The 20,930-nt window shown below is 33.2% G+C and overlaps 1 protein-coding gene across 2 annotated transcripts in view; it reads right to left on the reverse strand.

Annotated features, from left to right (window-relative positions):
- Positions 1-15,833, reverse strand: part of Sidpn (bHLH protein similar to Deadpan) — a 35,226-nt gene extending 19,393 nt beyond the window's left edge. Inside the window, exons 1-2 of one of the 2 annotated variants that reach the window (XM_083100488.1) lie at positions 14,472-15,825; positions 6,632-6,859 (exon numbers count right to left, since the gene is read on the reverse strand). In XM_083100488.1, the coding sequence (XP_082956614.1) occupies positions 6,632-6,859; positions 14,472-14,636 (393 nt within the window). In that variant the 5' untranslated portion in view covers positions 14,637-15,825. Of the gene's footprint in view, positions 1-6,631; positions 6,860-14,471 lie in introns of both variants that reach the window. The other variant, XM_083100489.1, reaches the window with a different exon arrangement.
- Between the last annotated feature and the right edge of the window lie 5,097 nt (positions 15,834-20,930).

The raw sequence follows: 20,930 nt of genomic DNA on the forward strand, positions 1-20,930 counted from the left end.
TATATATATATATATATATATATATATATATATACAGGGTGTCGCAGACCACTCGTATCAGCCGAATATCTCAAAAACTGAGCGCGGCAAACAAAAATATTTCAGACAAAAGTTGTAAGGTTTCAAGTAACGCATTACATGGCGATATCAGTATGACCTTGAAGAGTGTTGTCAAGATCACGTAAAGGTCACCTTGAATTCTGTAAATGGAAACCCCAATTTTTTATTGCATATTCTTGTAGCTTATCTCGAGAGCTTTCCAAAGCACTATAATAAAATATTTTTCTCTTAAGTACTTTTCGAGTTATGAGGCTTGAAATCATTTCTTAATTTTACATAAACCATAAAATATCTAGCAAGATATTCATTTTTCGATTATCTTACCTCAATACTTTTATGTACAAAATAATGAGAGGAATCGATTGGTGTAAAGAAAACACATAGTTGTTTATGAGAAAAAATATGTAATTCTTAATTGCAAATTACATATTTTTTCTCAGAAACAACACTCTTCAAGGTCATACTGATATCGCCATGTAATGCGTTACTTGAAACCTTACAACTTTTGTCTGAAATATTTTTGTCTGCCGCGCTCAGTTTTTGAGATATTCGGCTGATACGGGTGGTTTGCGACGCCCTGTGTATATATATGTATATATATATATATATATATATATATATATATATGTTTTGAAATTTTACGTAAATTTACAATCTTATATCCAAAAAATGACCAACTAATAATGCATTCTGAAAATAAATGTTACTTATTTTCTCTTTCTTATTTTACGAAGCAACTTATGTATAAAAATAAATATTAATTGTCAAGTATTGTGTTTTATAATATACATTTATCAATATACATTTTTTTAATTTGAATGTATTTCTCATATAAAAATATTTAATTTGAAAAACACATATATAAATATATTCAAGAAGTCTTTTTCATTAGGATTAAAAAACACTAAAATAAATTATAATTTTATTTTCTAAAAAAGAAAATCAAGAAATACATATATTTTTCACATTAATTTATTTTTTCAGTTAATCTGCAAAAATTTTTATATGTTCATTAATAATAGGTAAAAAAATGTTTCAATAAAATTAAGGAAACACAGTAAAAAAGCATAATTTTTGACACATTAATCCTGTGAATTTTGTATATTTAACGATATAATTTCTTTCAATATACTGACCGAAAAAATTCAAAATTTTATGTTCTATTTTTCAAACTTGATGATTTGAAAAAACTTTTTTTCACAATTTATGGTTTTTTAAGAACTATTACTAGAAGGATGTATAATAATAAATCTTGCGATATATTATTTTTCTTTGAAAAAACACATAGTAGCTTTTCCTACTTCTTTATCAAAAACAGATTCTTTTTTCCTGCAAATATTATTTCAGATTGGAAAATTATTTCCAATTACTCAAAGTAAAAAAGATATTCTGTTGCCAATGCTTCAACTTGTTCCATTTTATTGCAAGCATAGAAAATATTTGTTTTCTTTTAAGTTTTCTGAAAAAAAACTGTTGTTATTCTCATTATCATATTCCCCAATATTCCAAATTGTCAATAGTTTCTGAATGACACTTCTTCCAAGCTTGACGTGGAATTCTGATAGCATATCTTTGACATGCGGTTGAAGATATATCTCTTCGCGCCGTCATAAAGTACATATCGAATTACAAACCATGAGAATTTAATGATTACATTTATATGTGTGTGTGTGAAAGACCTTGGCCTCGACGAATATCATCACTATGCTGCGCAGGTATGCATAGGAAGAGGAAGGAAGGACATACGCAATACAGTTGATTTTAAAACTTTTCAATTAATTCTCATATATGTGTCTACACATACAACGTTTATATAATAAAAAATAATATTATATAAATGCATAAAAATAAATTGTATGTAATTAATAGCTCTATCAAATTTTAATATAAGACGAAATACTAAATATTTGCTGAATATATAATTTATAATAAATATGTATCACAGTTCGAATTCTCTAACAATAAACATGTATCGCAATTTCTATCCTGTAACAATAATAAAAATTCTAATATATATAATAATTTATATAATAATAGAAATAAAATATTTATATAATAATAGAAATATAAATTTCCTATTTTTTTCCTATTTTATTATTTTTTTTTATTTTTCTATTTTATTTTTTTTTTCTATGACATAGCATACATTTATTTTGGCGCGAAATCACGAGCCACTAACTTTACGGTCACATTTTTCGAGCGGCGATATTGTAGAACATCGAGAAGTCGAGCGACTTTATCAGTGAATGCTCCGATAAGGCAACAGAGGTATAGCGTGCGCGCGCGATCGCATGCTTTATGCTGTGACAAGTGCGCTTTATCGAAACGAGCGAGTCGACAATCGTCGAATCGAGTTCTGTAGCATACCACGTCGATGAAGATATATGACAGGAAATACCAGGCGCTATAGCGGCATATCGCATATCATTGATGAGAATGTGTGAATACTCAGAAAAAAAATTCATCGTAAGTAGCGAAATTTTCTGGAAACAACAAGAATACTTATGGATTGAATTATCGCGATGATGTAATTACACAATTAAAGGTACGAAAGATACATTTGAATGTAAAACACAAAGTATTAGTTAAATGAATATATAAAAAAGAGGAGGGTATGAATCTTCTGAATTAATAAATTAATATTATATTTTTCTGCATAAAGCGATAGCTATTTTTAAAATATCATATATAATTACAGTATACATTTTATTTTATTTAAAAAAAAAATAAATTATAAATTGTATTCTCTATATATTACATCCTATATGTCTTTATAATTTTGCTATTAACTGTGGCTTTTCTCTTATTTTTCTTTTATTAACTCATAAAAATTTATAGCACTATATTCAATAATAACATTTTCAATGTGCTATCAAAAAAATAACTATCATAAATATATCAAAACAGATTACAATTTATCAAAAAGACAGTTTATAAAATATGTATATTCAAAAAAAAATTGAAGAAAATGTTCTAATTAATAGAAAGACTTTAATCGCTTAAAGAACTATACGACATAAATATAGACATAGTATATGTAAACTAAGCCGTTTACTTTTAAAATAAAGGTAGCAATGCACGTGTAGAAAAGAACTCACTTTATTCATAGCGTTCTGTCTCGTTACGCATAAGCAAGAGAGAGTGCAAGGAGCACGGAATTATAGACATCTATAAGATACTAAACTGCCAATCTTTATTTTATACATGGCCCAATACATAATGTGTAATTTGTACAAATTGCACACATACACACACTATACGCATGCACGCATGCACATAAATGTGAATAAATATTAAACAGATTATTCTATATGTAAAATTGTATTAAAATATGTTATATTATTTTGTTTTTAAATCAAGAATTAGAAGATATATACTACAACAATTTTATATAACTCATATTAGTATACAATATTTAGTTAATAATAATTCTTATTCTTGTTGTGAAGAAATAAAATATCATACGTGATTATATAAGATCATTTTTATATAGTATCGAAATTGGCTCGGTGAAAATAGTTTCGTTCTTTGTTTTAAAAAAAGTAACATATATCTATCTTATATTTTATATATTATTATATGATAAAAAATATAAGTGAAAAGTAAATTAGAAAGTAACTTAGAAAAAATAGTAAATCTTTGAATAAATGTGCTCCACAATGTTATACAATTATATAAATATGTGAAACACATACATATATGTATGTATAAATGATATATGTATAAATGAGATATATTCTAGAAGTCCAATCTGTACGGGAAGTTAAATTTGCAATAAGTATTAATGAAATATTTACTTGTGTACATATATGTATGTATATATATATATATATATATATATATATATATATATATATATATATATGTATGTATATGTATATACAGGGTGTAACTGAAAAAGCGTCCACGGAGCAAATAGTATTATTCCTGATTAAAAATGGAGTCGAAAAGTCTTGAACCATTTTTTTCTATGTTTAATAAAACGGTAATTATTGAGTAAAGTTGCGCCAATAAGCACCAACCTTTAGACGGGCGCACGTTAGTGAGCCGCGCGCCTTGTAATGTGCGTGAGCCGGCGCTACGGCGCTATGTCATGCCGTTATCGTGCAATATTCTTATGTGTCGTAATAATGCGCAAAACTTTATTTTGTATTAAAAATCATATTTCTTCCGTTAAAAGTGTTTCCTTAAAGAAAATTTCGACAAGGAGGCTAAAGGTCGGTGCTTATTGACGCAACTTTACTCAATAATTACCGCTTTATTAAGCATTATAGAAGAAAATGGTTCAGGACTTTTCGACTTAATTTTTAATCAGGAATAACGCTATTTACTCTGTGGGCGCTTTTTCAGTTACACCCTGTATATATATATATATATATATATATATGTGTGTGTGTGTGTGTGTGTGTGTGTGTGTGTGTGTGTGTGTGTGTGTGTATATATTCTTACATTTTTACACATTTCAAGATTTTTACATGTACAGACACAATTCATTAATTTTATTTCAGATATTCAATTGAAAATAATATGAGAAAGAAGAAAAATATATTTACAAAGAAAGATGATAATTACATTTCTTTTGCTATAAATACTGCTACAACTTTTCACACTTTGTTATTATTAATGTTTTTTTAAATGAATATTTTTATATAAAACCATTCCAGTTCGTATATTGTACGTATACATTTAATCACTTTTCTGTGTGTAGATTTACAAATATATACTTATTTAGTGTTACTCATAAGATTCAAGGAACACTATAAAATTTAACTATTCTTTTATTCCATTCGATTATTATGCTTGCCACCTAAGCGTATACAAGTGCATAAGTTTCGAGTACACAAAATCTAGTAACTATACAGGATGTCCCGAAACTAACGCTTGATATTTTAAAGGCAGATTCTCTGGCCAATTTAAAAACGATTTTTCCTCAGCGAAAATGTCGCGGCACTAATAGTTTTCGAGTTATAAACGATTGAAAATAAAGGGTTTTTCGCAAACTAAGGCTTATGGGAATAAAATATTAATAAAGTCACATTCTTTGGTTAATTTTAGGTAGAGTTTACTTTAATAGAATTTTAATTTAAGGCTTAGTTAGAAAGATACATGATGACAAAAATTGGGAATATGCAAAAAATAATGATCTCCCTTGACATTTTCGCTGAGGAAAAATCGTTTTTAAATTGCCCAGAGAATCTGCTTTTAAAATATCAAGCGTTAGTTTCGGGACACCCTGTATAAAGACCTACCTAGCAGTCTAGTTATAATATAGATGTATGTGCATGGAACAGAATGTGACTACGTTTGTACGTCACATTTAATCGGATTTAATAACATCTATACTTTTCAAACTGGCCAATCACAGCCATTCCTCTGAAGACTGGGTTGATTGTGATTGGCAAATCTTAGAACTACAGATTTTATTAAATCCGATTAAGGGTGTAAATGTAATCTATGTCCTTTTTTATGTATATCTCAACTCCTACTTTTTAACACTCGGTCTATAAATATATTATGTCTGTGGATATAATATAATTAAAAAAGTATATACGCGATTTAAAAAAAGTTATTGCTTTATATAAAAAAAATTACAATTTATTATATTTATAAATCTTTAATTCTCCCTATATTTATAAATCTTTATCTCTCCCTCCCCCCCTCTCTCTCTCTCTCTCTAGTATAGCGAATGCTCGCAATGCCAATGTGTGCTTCATACTCAATACATATATATATCGTTTAGTATATATGCAGACAGATCAATTGCGCTTTTGCCAAAATTTCAACTACTCTGCGTTAAATTTTTACGCGCAGAAACAAAAACTAAAAGCCTTTTCTCCAGCAACCAGATCTGACTTAGAGCTTATTCGGCAAATTCAGCGTGACGACATTTACAGGGTGTCCGCTTTCAACGAGTTTTCTTTCGCTTTGTGACCGGACATCTCTTAATGAACAAGCAGTAGATGTACGAACTTCACAGTCACGCGAGACTTTCCGACGACAATCCGATACGTTAGATATCTCTCGTCATCCAAGGAGAAGGAACAGAAAGGTGAAGAAAGACGGAGACGGAGTGGTTTCGATGGATCCTTCTTCCACCGGATAGAATCCATCTCTTTCTCCATACCTCTTTTCGCGTGTAACACGAACCAGTTTCGCCAAGATCTCCGATTACACACTTTCCGGACGCACTGGAATTTGACTTTTTTCCACGACCTTCTCTTCTCTCCTGCCGTTCTTTTTTCGTGTCATCTTATTGGTGTATCGAGTATATGATGGTGAAAATATAAAAAGTTGCATATTTTTCCACATCGAAATTATCTTAGATTTCATCTTGTTCTCGAAAAGATCGTGATTTTCGAGAATTTTTTAAAAATAGCTCTCTACACATTGCGAAAAGTATAAGTTTCTAAAGTAGTTTTTCTATATTGTTAGATTAAAATTTTCACGATTGTTTGTGCAATCTCCGCAAAAAATACAAAATTTATATTTATTAAGTAAGTAGTGTTAAAAGATTATAAAAAATAATAATTATAAAAATATACTGTATTTCTATATAAAGATGTGTTCTCACCTCTCTTGAGCAGTCCTGATACCCTGCTTTGTACCTGGACAGGCCGGGCTGAGCGAGCGATCTCTGTCGCTGCAAATGCCTGACTGTAAGCTCCAAAATATCGGCTTTCTCGAGCTTGCTATGTTTTGTATTTTCCAGGCGGGCGCTATCGAGAATGAGCGCCTTCAACGCCGCTAAGGATTGGTTGATTCTTGCTCGCCGTCGTTTTTCCATTAGTGGTTTGTTAGCCTGAAAGACGCGCAAACCTTTTATATATATAAAACTGTTAATAACTCGCATTTTAAAATTAAGATATAGCAATGTTCACATTCTGAATTAAGCAATTGTTATTTCCGATAATTAAAAAGAGAAATAGATTCCCTTCCTCTCTATTAAAATCAAATTCATGTATAACTTAGGTCATCTAGAGTATTATTAAAGATATTACTGACTCAAATTGAAGATAGGCCGGATTAGGTTTAGATTTGGACGAGGTCCGAGTTAGACAAGACTGGCTTCTCGTCTTTTACTTTATAACAGATATTTCCGTTTTTCCAAGAACTTTTAGTATTATTTTTTACTTTTGCTTCCTTCTGTTCATTTGATAGAGGTTTCTGACGCTGTAACCAATGGTATTTCACATTTCGTTCGTCAAATGTAAAATATCAAAATTTTCCTAGTTATGGAAAGTACGCGATTTCTCTTGCGAATATCTCTACGTTCTGGCAAATGCTTTACTTTTTGGTAGCTTTTGATTCGCTAATCATGAAATGCCAATGTCGTTTCGCGACTACTCGGGGGCGGATGCAAGAAAGGGAGAAATCGTAGAAGCTCTGACAGAGAGATATGAGATAGTCGCAGACGAGCGAAGACAGAACCGGATATAAAGTGGACTAGACTTTAAATGGATGGCATAGTCAGTACGCGAAAACGCACACAACGGGTGTTTCAAAAATGCACATAAAAGGCAGATTTATTTTTCATATATCTTCGCGATATATGTGTTATGAGGTAATTTCGCTAAAGAAATATATTAATTGACTATTAAAGAATTTCTGAAAATTTCAAATTTTTTGAAAGGTTTTATGATTAAGCAGTGTTGTGAACTCCTTTATACTATATACATGTATTAATTGAATATCCATAAAGTGAACATTTTCTATATTACTTGTATTTATCATGTGTTCACGTGTTCATGAAAAAAACAAATAAAAGATAAAAAAACTATGCGTGACAAATGAAATGAGTGAATAAACGCTCGTTTCGAAAATAAAAGTGAAATAATTAATGAGCAAAGAAGAGAAAAAAGAATTAATGTTAATAATATATGTGGAAAAAAAACGAAAACAGATTTGTAGTTTGAAAGAAAAAGAAATAAAGAATTACTGCAAAGAAAGATAAACATAAAAAACATGTCAATAAATTAGCATGCAGGATCGAACCTGCACAAAAGCATTTCTATCGAAAGAAAGGACTTCTAAATATATACGATAGAACTAGAATAAAAATTGTTTGAAGGGAGAGAAACCGACATAAAAGGTGAGATGGATTTGCAGAATCGCATTCGAATAAGGAGATGGTAGATATTATGAAAGATGAAATTAGCGTCTTATGGATATATAATACCGAACGATGAGAGCAGATGTGGAATTATATAGATCTGAAAAACGAAAGAATGAGAAAGCGAAAGAGAGGATGAAAGGAGAATGAAAGAGGAAGAGTAGCGCGGAAAGATAAGAAGATATAGAGCGACGAATAAAGTCAATTCTAAAACGAGAGGAGGAGAGAAGACCACGACGGTCGAAAAAGATAACAGGTAACGGAGATGTGTGGAGTGAGCCGGTGACCGCAGACGCATGAGTGCGATGAAGATAAGCTGAAGAGGAGAAGGATGGTTGGAGAGAAAATGAGATGAAGCCGGCGCGATGCATTCACACAGGAGCGCCGCGACAAGTAAACAAACGAGCGCGCCGCAATACTCGTGTGGACGTGTGTGCGTACATATTTATATACGCGCGTGTCATCGCTGACTGCCGTGGCACTCTTGTGTCCTTCTATTATTACAAGAGGAACGAAAGAGGAAGAAGGACGAGTAAAAGAGAGGAGGGAAAAAATTAGATGCGCGTCTATCGGCGATGGACTCTCGCGTGCGGGCTTCGTACCACGTGCTCTGTGGGAAGAATTTCATAACAGAGATGTTTAAATTTCGCTCTATTGAGACTCGAAAGATGAAATTAGGTTAAATCGGGAACCTTCTTTTCTTTTATTTTGACTTTATTTGTCGATTAAAAGTTGACATTTGATGAAGCGTCGTCATCATCGAGATTTTAGTTTATTAATGTATTTATTCTAAAATGAAATTTTACTGAGAAAATTAATGATAGAAATGTTAAACATTTGTTAATAAAGAATTGATTAGTGAAACATATTAATAATTGGAACGATTATACGAATTAAAAGAAAACGCTAGAAAGGGATAGAAAAAGATAAGAACGCTTTCGTTTTCGCTATATTTTAATAAAAAAAATCTTTACTTTAATAAGATTGAGTTTTATTTTTTTGTACTATCTTATTATATATTTTAAAATTAATTTTAAAATTAACAAATATTTATTCATGCACGATCTGCATTCAACTCACTTTTCAGTTTACCCACGAGAGACCAAATTGCAACATTTTTCCGATAGATATCGAAAGATAACATTCGTCACACTCGAAATAACAAATTTTAAATCGTCGTGAATATTCTTTTACTCGGTATGATGTGGAAAATAGTCGCGTACGCAGGAAGATAGCTATGCATTGCTATGACTTTGACGGTGTCATCGATTAGCGTGTTACGCGCGATAAATCTCGTCGCTTACCGTTCTTTTTAGCGCGTCACGTACGATACGGCATTATGAGTCATCCTTTTTCCTACAAACTTCACGAACAGCCGGAATTTTTAAGATTGTTGTTTTTTAACAGCGATCTGACTGTACTCGATCATGTCAGCTTTCTATGTATTGGAGCTACAATCTGCAGAAACTTTAATTTCTTTAGTTAAATATACAAATTTATTAAATTATTTTTGTTGTCTAGAAGAAACTTTTTAAACAATCTTTTTTTAAGTATCACATTTAAGAATTTGTATCAATCGTGAAAATTTTGAAGCTGACATTTACTCATAATTAAAAAATTAATTATTTTGCAATTTTATTATATTCTTCTTTCCTATTAAAGATAAGATTTCAGATTGATTTGTAAAGGGGCAATAAAATTATTATTTAATTTAATATCAAATTTATTATTTTTTGATAGACAAAAAATTCGATATTTTGATCCTTACTCTCTTTGATATTATATACGTGCTATTCGCTTATTTCATTATCATTTGGCTTGTGAATTGTCAGGAACAAAGTATGCCTTCGTTTCGCTTATGATAAATCGAATAAAATGCGTGAGCAACAAGCGACAGGTAAATAAACTGAATATAAACGACAATCCGTTAAGAACCGTCAATTACATCGTCATCCAACGGTGACAGCGATGACCAATGTCCGTTGTGTTTTCCCCTCCTATGTTCGTCGTGTTTTCTCCATCTACCATTTCGAAATCCCACGAGACTTCTACGCAATCTAATGTATCCAAGAATTCCCTCATTTATCGCGCCGATCCCTCAACGATAATTCGACGATGTAAATGCGATAAGGATTTCTTATTTGGCACTTTAAAGAGATAGAGAAGAGATGCTGATGATTAGGCATGCGAAAATCATGCACATTTTGCTCTAAACCTCAATTAATACTTTTAAAAATATAATTTAATTATATGATTTTAAACTGATGAAATTGTTTATATTTTTTAGTTGTTATTATTTATCTTTCTTAATTATATTTTATTTTCTATAATATTTCTAAATATAACTAAATATAATTATATTTAAATATAACTTCAATTTCATTTAAATTCGTTCATTCAAAATTTATTGACTACAACATATTCCTTTTTTTTTCTTTTTTATATACTTCTTTCTTTTTTTATCTAAAATTTTCGCGCTATTAAGGTAGGGCAATATTTGGCGCGTGTCTTCCCGGCTGTGAATCCATTTCGCTAATAAAGACGAATACACAAAGTTAGCGCCCTTCGTCCGTTAAGGAAACTTTCCTAACGCATCGCTCGAGCGCGTGTATTCTCATGCGATGCGGATCACCGTAAAAGGCCAGCACTTGACGCACGCATGCACCGCCGATTAACCACGCCTTCCGTTACGCTCGCGATATGTATTTCGTGGAATGAGCGATTCCTCCTTTGTGCCTGCATGCTTCTTTTTCTGTGTTTCTATTTTTACATTTAAATGAATAAATTTCAATATATGTATGTGTGTGTGTGTGTGTGTGTGTGTGTGTGTAAAAATTATATTTTATCTATATTCTTATTATAATATTTTATAATATTTTTATTTATTAATCAAATTGCGCTTAATGATGTTACTTTTTTCTTATTTATTCTTAATATATAAAGGTTTGAAAAAAGTATACAAAAACTAAAAAAGCATGGAGGAAGAAGCCGCATTTGCGGTTGCGCGTTTCTGTCGAATTAATTGGATAACTTGAATTACACTTTGAATTATATATACAATGATAGCAACACATACAAGAATGAGCGTTTAGACAATCTGTACGATAATCGCCCGTAAATGTGTTCAATTATCGCAAATTAACATTATACAAAGCTCTGACATACGTCGTTCGTGCCCTTGCAATTTGTCATGTGTTGGCGCATGACGAAGAAAAATAAGGAAATGCTTTTGTCATGTGTTTCATTATTAGCAATTTGCTCATCAATGACGAATTCGAGAAAATGATTGATTGTCAGCATTTTTTAAAATCCTCTTGAAATATGAAAAAAACTAATTATCCGCGTATTATAATCACCAAATTATGTTACTGAATAAATGCGATAACAGGATATCTACTTACAAATTTTGTAAAAAAATTTCTGAATATTTCCCTAATCTTCCAAGTTTTTTTGTTTAAAATTCTAGATAAAGAGAATTTTCTAGATGCAATTTTCTAAAATAAATATTTTTATTGTGCGTTTTCTAATGCTCTTCATTCATACGAAAGAAAAATAAGAAGCTACTTAAATTTCGAGTGCTAGAAAGAAAGATTTGAAAATATATCGAAAAAAAAACTGAATAATTTTTGTAAGATGAACATTTCTCACCTACATAACATTTTTAATTTTCCATCCCTAAAAATGTATTGTATGTACTAATAAAAAATGTACTGTATATTCTATTAAAATATTGAATTTATATAAATAAGGACATATATTTATAATATATTTTAAATATATATATATATATATATATATATATATATTTATATATTTAATAATCCACAATTTGGCTAATCGATGGATTATTGATTGCTTAAAATATAAGGGTAAAATTATCAAAGAGATAATCGTTTTTCTAAAACTCTCTAATTTAATAAAATTCCATGAGAATTTTCTGATTTTTTTAAATATAAAAAATTCTCTAAGAATTTCAGATTCTCCATTTATTTTCACATCATTCCAATAGACATCCTGGATAACAATATGATCAAAATTATTTTAACAATGTCAATCAGAAATTTATCACTTTTTTTGTATACTAAATATCACATACAAAAATTTTTGTATACAAAAATCCTTCAATTGCATATGATCATATTTCGTTTCTCATACACGCTTAATACATAACTATTTCTTATTCTGCTTTTCACCGCGATTTTAACGTGCAAATCCATGTAATGAGCCATATTCTTTTTATTTGTCGAGCGGTTATATTTTTTTACGATCCGAAAACGAGCGAAGGTCGCAACTTTGAATTCTGGAATCTCGCGGAATCCGTCGCGAGACTGACCCACTTTGCGACGATTAGAGAGAGAAGGGAGAAGGTATTGCGAACGCAACACCTGCTCGTACTCTTTTTTTATTCAAGTTTTTTAGTCGCCAACTTTTCCTAGAGTCACGCTGAAAACTGCTACTCACTGCAATTGTATGGGAAAGCAAAATCGCAATATTATCTGCTTCTTTTTTACATTCATAATTATATACAAAGTGTATGTGTGCAACACATTACTGTTTATAACTAATATCGTATATAAATAATTCGATCTTAAAAAATAAATACAAAAATATTTTACTGTATACGTTTTGAAATGGTTTTTATTTTCTATTTTCAGTTTCTATTTTCATATCTATATTAGATAAACACACATATAGGAGGTTAATATATTATAATATTTAATATATTATAATATATTAATATATATATTTATAACAATATCTAAAATATAAAAAATAGTACATTTTAGAAAATAATATATTATACAAAAAGAAAATAATATATTTATATATATAAAATATAAAATTAATGATTTGAACCAATTTTGAGAGAATTGATGTATTAAAATTATTACATGCTTTATACAAATAACTTAGTCACAAAAGTACATTATCTTATCACTATTTTATCTTTCACATTAGATTTATATATTTATGTATACTATTTAATAAATTTATTTACCCATACGTACATATATATATATATATATATATGTGTGTGTGTGTGTGTGTGTGTGTGTGTGTGTGTGTGTGTGTGTGTGTGTGTATATACATATAGATACAGGATCCCAGACCACCCGTACACCCCATTTAAAATGAAAATAAATGGCTTTTATCAAAAATCGCGAACAATTTTTAAGTAAATCGGGTACGCTCTATCAAATGGTGATATTTTCAACTTTTGATTCCGACCGGAAATACGCCATCCGGATCGCAAGTTAAATTTTTGTAGGGGAACATGGTACTTTTTATTACAGATTCGAATTGTACGTGAAAAAATAAGAAACTTTTGTATCAAACGTTTTTTCTGAAAGTGCCGATTTATTTAAAAATTGTTCGCGATTTTTGATAAAAGTCATTTATTTTCATTTTAAAAGGGGTGTACGAGTGGTCTGGGACACCCTATATATATATATATACATGTGTGTGTATGTAAAAATAGGTACATGTATATTTATAATATAGTATATAAATGTAAATATGTAAATATGTCTAACTCGTCTAATATATATTTTTAAGGAGATAAATAAAATATTTTATATACCTTGATAAAAAAAATATAATATATTAAATAAAGATGAAGAAAAGATACACGAATTAATTTTCTATTAAGTAAAAGTCTGTTTCCAAATATCTTTGAATAAGAATTATACTAAACTTTTTTTCGAAATTAACATTATCATCTATATTTAAATGCAAATTTATATATATATATATATATATATATATATATATATATATAATTTTTTATATATTTTTGGAGTTTCACAATTCTAATTAATCAGCTGTTTTCACGTAGACATTGAATAATAAAAAGTTGTAAACAACGTACGTGTCTGGTATCAGGTTCGTGTCCAGCGGTTTTACGATCGAAAATTAAACGCGTAAGAGAGAGATAGAGAGAATTGGAAAGTAGGGTGAATCGCGATCTGGAATTACGCGGTCATGCGCCGTGAGGGATGAGATCTCATTCCTATACGACTGATCAGGTATTCTTAAAATCTGTCATTGAATTATTATTTTCATATTCGCGCTCTTTATTCCTATTATTTTAAATATTTTTGTACATTTTTGAAAAAGTTAATAATAAATCTTTGACATATTTTAAAATCCTCTACATAAGTTTCGCAGACACATATACACAATATATGATAAAAATTTTTAATTTAAAAAAATTTATTTTTTAATTGCACACATGCAATAATTTTTCGAATCAAAAAATTTCTCGCATTTGTTTCTAAAAAATATTCTATATTTTACTTACTCTTCGTCCGTCCGAGTGTTTCGGGCTCGGGCTGAGGCTGGGACTGGGGCTCGGTGCCGGGCTCGGACCCTGATGCACGGCCTGTTGATGTTGGTGATGCTGTCTGTGGTTGCTGCCGGCTGATTTCTTCTCCTGATGCCTCAGCGAGTGTAGACGCGCGGTCATTTTAACAGGCCGCGACGGCCCTTGGCTCTGATCGCAGCAGCACCCTACGTGATTGGCCGGATTGGGCGACTGAGGCTTTAAGCATCTCGCGGCGGCCTGCGACAGCGAGACCAGACTACCCACCAGATTATTGCTTTCCTCGCGACTGCTGTTGGCACTAGCGATGATATATTACAAACTAATCACCGTTGTACCATATTCTCGAGTGTCTCGAGAGATCAAGTAGCGCGTCAGCCAAGAATCTTGGAATACGAATTCAAACACGTGACAATGCGTCAGAGTTCTCTTAGCGACGATCAAATCACAAAATGCACTCACTCGCAACGCGACACCAACGGAGACCAACGATCTGTGTCACTTGTTTGTCGTATGCACGCACGATTGTTTGACGCGCCAAATACGTCCAGAGAGAGAAGGAAAGTTCCACAAAAGTTCACACTACTCACGGGTAATTGTACACACTGATGCGCATACCGCGCCACGTGGTTAACCACGCGTCGCCGAATCACTTGTCACTCGCGAGCGTATCAGCCGTTGGTGGCTCGCGTGCTCGCCGTTGATTTTTATCCAATTCCTTATTTGCTCCGTAAAATTTTCACGATGTGCACTCCGAATTAATCGATAAACAATCAAAATGCACTTATTCACAAATATTCGAGTAGTAAAATAACGTTTTGTTTATACTGATATTTTTGAATCATACGCGTCGAATGACGCTTCTCTATTGATATCAGAATCAAGTATAGTGATCCACTAATCTTACTCCGGAAAACAATTCTACGGTTTAAAATATAAAGAATTTCTGCTTACGAATTCGCGAATTGCCAAGCTCACAAATATTCGAAAATATGCAAAGTAATTCACTTTCGTGTCGACTTATGCACGGAAGGTCGCTCACTGTCAACGATAACGAGACACACGCAACGCATGCAATCTGACTGTGAAATTGTCCACGTGTGCTCGCGCAACGAGCGATAGTGGCGGACTGTGAGGCAGTGAACATTAACTGCTAGCGGCTGTACGCGGCGAGCTTGGCGCGCCGAGGTCGCGCGCGTCGGCAGTGAGGATGGTGGCGGGAGAAGGAGGAAGAGATGGCTCGCGTCGTGGTTGGTCGTGCGTGGGGGGATACCAGAGCACAACGGATGACTCGCTTGCTCGGCGTGGCGCGGCGCGACGTGGCGTGGCAAGATACAACGCGGCGTGGCACGGCACGGCGCGATGCACACGGCGTGGCGGCGGATCGGTCGGAAGGCTCGCTTGCCTGCTCACGCGCGCCCCTACTTGCGGCTACGTGCGGACATCTCCTATTCCCGTCCTCCTCTCGTTCACCGCTCGCTTTGTCGCGACCCGCGTCCTTCTCGCGCGCATCGTGCCTTCGTCTCTTTATCGCTCTCTTTCTCTTTTTCTCTCAGTCGTTTTATTGCCTAGCCACCGTGAAGCAGCGTCGAGGCAGGAACCGATTTGGATATCGGTGGATCTTTTTCTCATCCCCCTCTCCTTCCATCCTTAGCTTTCTTTCTCTCTGTCGTTTCTTTTTTTTTTTTAATCAATGTCTGTTCGGCTACTACTATTTCTACAGTTTTTCGAGATAAATGAGAATTAAAACTACGACGCACGCGGTAAATGCTGACTAAATACGTTTATACGCATAGAGAGATGAACACCGCGCGAAAAGATACGCCACTTTTTTTCTATTGCTTAAGCAACTCCACGGAAAATATACAGTTTATAATTATATATATATATATAATACAGAGAAATTCCGATTCTGTTTAATTATTAAAAATATTGTAAAGATTGTTCTACATATAATAAAAAAAAGGAATATAACGGTATTATAGTATTTATAGAAGAGATCCTGAGAAAAAGAAAATAGCTTCGATTGCATACATTTTCTCTATATATAATTCAATATTTTCAATATAATGTCTATATTCAAAATCTCAAATCAGAGAAAAATAGTGTGACACAATAGTTTGATGTGTGTATACACACACACACACACACACACACACACACACACACACACACACACACACACACACACACACACACACACACACACACACACACACACACACACACACACACACACACACACACACACACACACACACACACACACACACACACACACACACACACACACACACACACACACACACACACACACACACACACACACACACACACACACACACATATATATATATATATATATATATATATATATAATGTCCAACTCTTGCATATAATTCTCTATCATCAATGTGATATAAAAAATATAAAATAAAAATATAAAATAATTCTTTTCTTGTGAAATTCGACTGCGAAGATTTTTCCACTATTTTGCCTCTAAGATATCCGTGAAATGTGTTATTAATATTCAGATATTGCTGATATCGATCTATATATCGCTTGCAAATAGTAAACGTTTTCCAGTTAGGACACGCTAAATTACACTATGTAACATTGTGTAAAATTCTCGTTGGAACGATCAGTAGGTTTAATCTCTGAAAATCACAGTAAAGGTGATTTTCGATCTTATAATATATTATAGGTTCTAACGAAATGATTGTATTATTTATTACAATGTAGGCACGTAAATTCTGAAAAATAATAAGAAACTACATATAATATATAACAAATGTTTATAAAAATAAAAAAAAAATATATATATATATATATATGTATACAGGGTGAGCCATTTTAATCCGTCCACTCAAATATTTCCAAATCTTTAAGTTTTAGAAGAAAACTTTTTAGAAAAAAGTTGTTTAGTTCTGAGGGGGACAGAAGATAGGAATATTATATTAGTTAGACCTTGGGTGGCGTTGTTAAGGTCATATCAAGGTCACATTGAATTTTTTAAATTGAAATGCCTACTTTTTATTGCATATTCTTGTAGCTTATCTCGAGAGCTTTTCAAAACACTATAATAAAATATTTTTTCATCGAGTACTTTTCGAGTTATGAGGCTTAAAATAATATCTTAATTTTACATAAACCATAAAATATCTAGTAAAATATTCATTTTTTGATTATCTCACCTTAATACTTTTATGTACAAAATAATAAGAGGAATCAATTGGTGTAAAGAAAACACATAATTGTTTCGAAGAAAAAATATGTAATTTGCAATTAACAACAATTTACATATTTGTTCTTAAAAACAACTGTGTGTTTTCTTTACACCAATTGATTCCTCTCATTATTTTGTATATAAAAGTATTAAGATAATCAAAAAATGAATATTTTACTAGATATTTTATGGTTTATGTAAAATTAAGATATTATTTTAAGCCTCATAACTCGAAAAGTACTCAATGAAAAAATACTTTATTATAGTGTTTTGGAAAGCTCTCGAGATAAGCTATAAGAATATGCAGTAAAAAGTAGGGGTTTCAATTTAAAAAATTCAATGTGACCTTGATATGACCTTAACAATGCCACCCAAGGTCTAACTAATATTCTTATCTTCTGTCCCCCTTAGAACCAAACACCTTTTTTCTAAAAAGTTTTCTTCTAAAACTTACAGGTTTGGAGATATTTGAGTGAACGGTTTAAAATGACCCATCCTGTATATATACATATATATATATATATATATATATATGTATAAATTAAGAAGAAAGGACCTTTACTGTTTTGCAATATTTACAATAATTAACGAAAAATTAATTAAAGAAGATCGACCAATCTACGTGAGTAAAAGCGTGCGGCGACGAGAGTCGTCCCACTGTAACCTTAAACTACTAAGCGCGCGGCGAAGCGGTGAGTGGGGAGTGATGAGTGAGGCCCGGACTCACCACTTCTTCCCCACTCTCCGCTTTGCCGCGCGCTTAGTATAAAGTTACAGTGGGATGACTCTCGTCGCCGCGCGCTTCTACTCACGCAGATTGGTCGACCTTCTTTAATTAATTTTTCGTTAATTATTGTGAATATCGCAAAACAGTAGAAGTCTTTCCTTCTTAATTTGAGCCAATCTACCTTCACACTTCGGGAGTGCGAAAAGTTTTTAGACACCCTGTATATATATTTTATTTGTATTTTTTCTATCTTATATCCATTTTTTTCTGAAATAAAATCCATCTATCTACTCTCTAAATTTACTTTCTAAAATTTATTGTGACGTATATAATTATACATATAACGTGTGTGTGTGTGTGTGTGTGTGTGTGTGTGTGTGTGTGTGTGTGTGTGTGTGTGTGTAACATATGTATTATGTATTATTTAAAGATTATGTTGAAACACATTATTATCACAATTTAAATAGTATCTATAAAATTTCTTACAATATTGTTAACATTGGTTAACGCTTGTACTTAGCATTTTATTGTGTCGGGCAGTGTAACACTGTGTCATAGTTGGGACGCTTCTAAAATAGTGGACACAGTGTTACACTGTGCCCTCTGTGTCTAGCTAAAAAACATCCAGTATAAAGCAGCGTGCGTTCCTGTTGAAACGTCATCACGCTTGAGAAAAAAACGCGCTTCTACGCATCGCGCAGTGTGGCACGCGATAAGATCGTTGGGATTCGCGCACACATCGGCCTTTAATCTCCTCGTCTCTCAATGCGCGCGGAAAGGCGGCGGCGGTGACGGCGGCGACAGCGGCGATAGCGGCACGTTATGTGCGACGGAATAGCCGCAAAGAGGAGACGAGACGAAGAAAGGGCGAAAAACGCCGAAGCGACGCGACGGGTTGCGGTCGGCGGCGCGGCCAAAGTAGGGTAGGCAAGCGGGAAAGAAAGGGAGGGGAGAACGAGAGAGGTGGCGTAGCGGTGGGAGCTCAAATCGTGCCGGCGCTCGGCTCGTCGAGGCGATGAGCCCTTGGGGCGGCGGCCGTGCCGGCGGAACGCTGGGAGTAGCGAGACGCGGGGTGTAGCGAGACGCGCGGGAGGCAACGAGCGTGCGACGGAAAGCGAGCAAGGGAGCGGGATGGCCTCGCCGCCGTCGTCGGCACGCGCGCCACGAAGCGCGCGATACCCATACATGCGCACACGTCTCTCGTCGAAGCGTACATGTGAGGAGCGAGATTGGCGTATGTATGTATGTGTGTGTGTGTGTTTTGTGTGCGTGTGTGTGTATGTGTGTGAACATATATCTGAGTGAAGCGTACGAAGCGGCGGTGGGAATGTGTCGGACGATACAACGACACGACGCACATTGGCCGAAATCAGGGAGTTTCGAGTAACGGTCATTATTTCGGCTGCGTACTTTTTGATTGCACTACGGGTGAAAAGAGCGAGAGGGAGACAACGTATTGGGACATGAGGACGATTAACACGCGTTTATGGTACGCTCTGCGTAATAATGTTATACGTAAATATCGGTTATCTGATTCTTTTGAAATATAGAAAGGGAGATTTAAATCATTTAATTAAATGATTTTATATTTGCGTTATAATATTTAGAGAATCACGAAATATATAAATATTCCATGATTGTTGATTTCGTTTCATATTGCGCTTTTTTTAAATTTAAATTTTACATTTATTAAGACAAAAATAGTAATAGGTTGAATAACGGGGAAGCTGATATATCTCCAAGTGTCAAATTCACTGTCAACGAAATTAACGTGCATGCAATAAAAAATGGAATTGTGTCACAATCGTTCAATCTAAAATGTCAGAGCATTTCTTTTTTTCTTTCATGGTATATTATAGCGTAATATTTCGTAGAAATTTCTCGTGCTCACTTCATTTGAAAATATTAGTGTTTTATATCGTGCTTTTATCATCTTATACTAATCAAGAGTTTCAACGAACTTGACTTTAAACACGAAATCAGCGAGCAAGTTTTTAATTTAAAATCCATTGCTGCTATCCGTGGCACGTGTGGCGGTGTATGAGTCGTTGTTATCGCTACCGCCTTGTATCGATCCAAGACATCGATAAGCAACACGCTCGTTGTGCATCACGAATCATGTGGAGAGCGGGGATATTTTTCATCGCATCTCCGCCGCGTCGGAATAATAGCATCCAGCAGTTCGTCGCCATACTGGGAAATTCTTCTAGTTACTGTCTTCTAATAAGGAGAACATCTCTTTTTACTCATCTCTCGAACGTTCATTTCTTCTCCTTGAAGTTTCTTTTTTTCGCCCAGAGCGTATGCGTGTCCGTATACCGTCTAAGCACTCACACGTAGAAATCACGAGATTTCATGAATGTGAAAGGACGATTCTGATGAATGAGAAGTAGCTAAGAAAAAGGAGCAGAAAAATAAAAGAGGGAGCGGGTTCGAAGCTTCAGCAGCGCTTCTCACGAAGAGACTTTCCTGATATGATGCGATG

This window comes from Camponotus vicinus, unplaced genomic scaffold, assembly GCF_025532165.1.
Source record: "Camponotus vicinus isolate PSW18456_S1 unplaced genomic scaffold, iyCamVici1.0 SCAF_5, whole genome shotgun sequence".
NCBI classification, from domain to species: Eukaryota; Metazoa; Arthropoda; class Insecta; order Hymenoptera; family Formicidae; genus Camponotus; species Camponotus vicinus.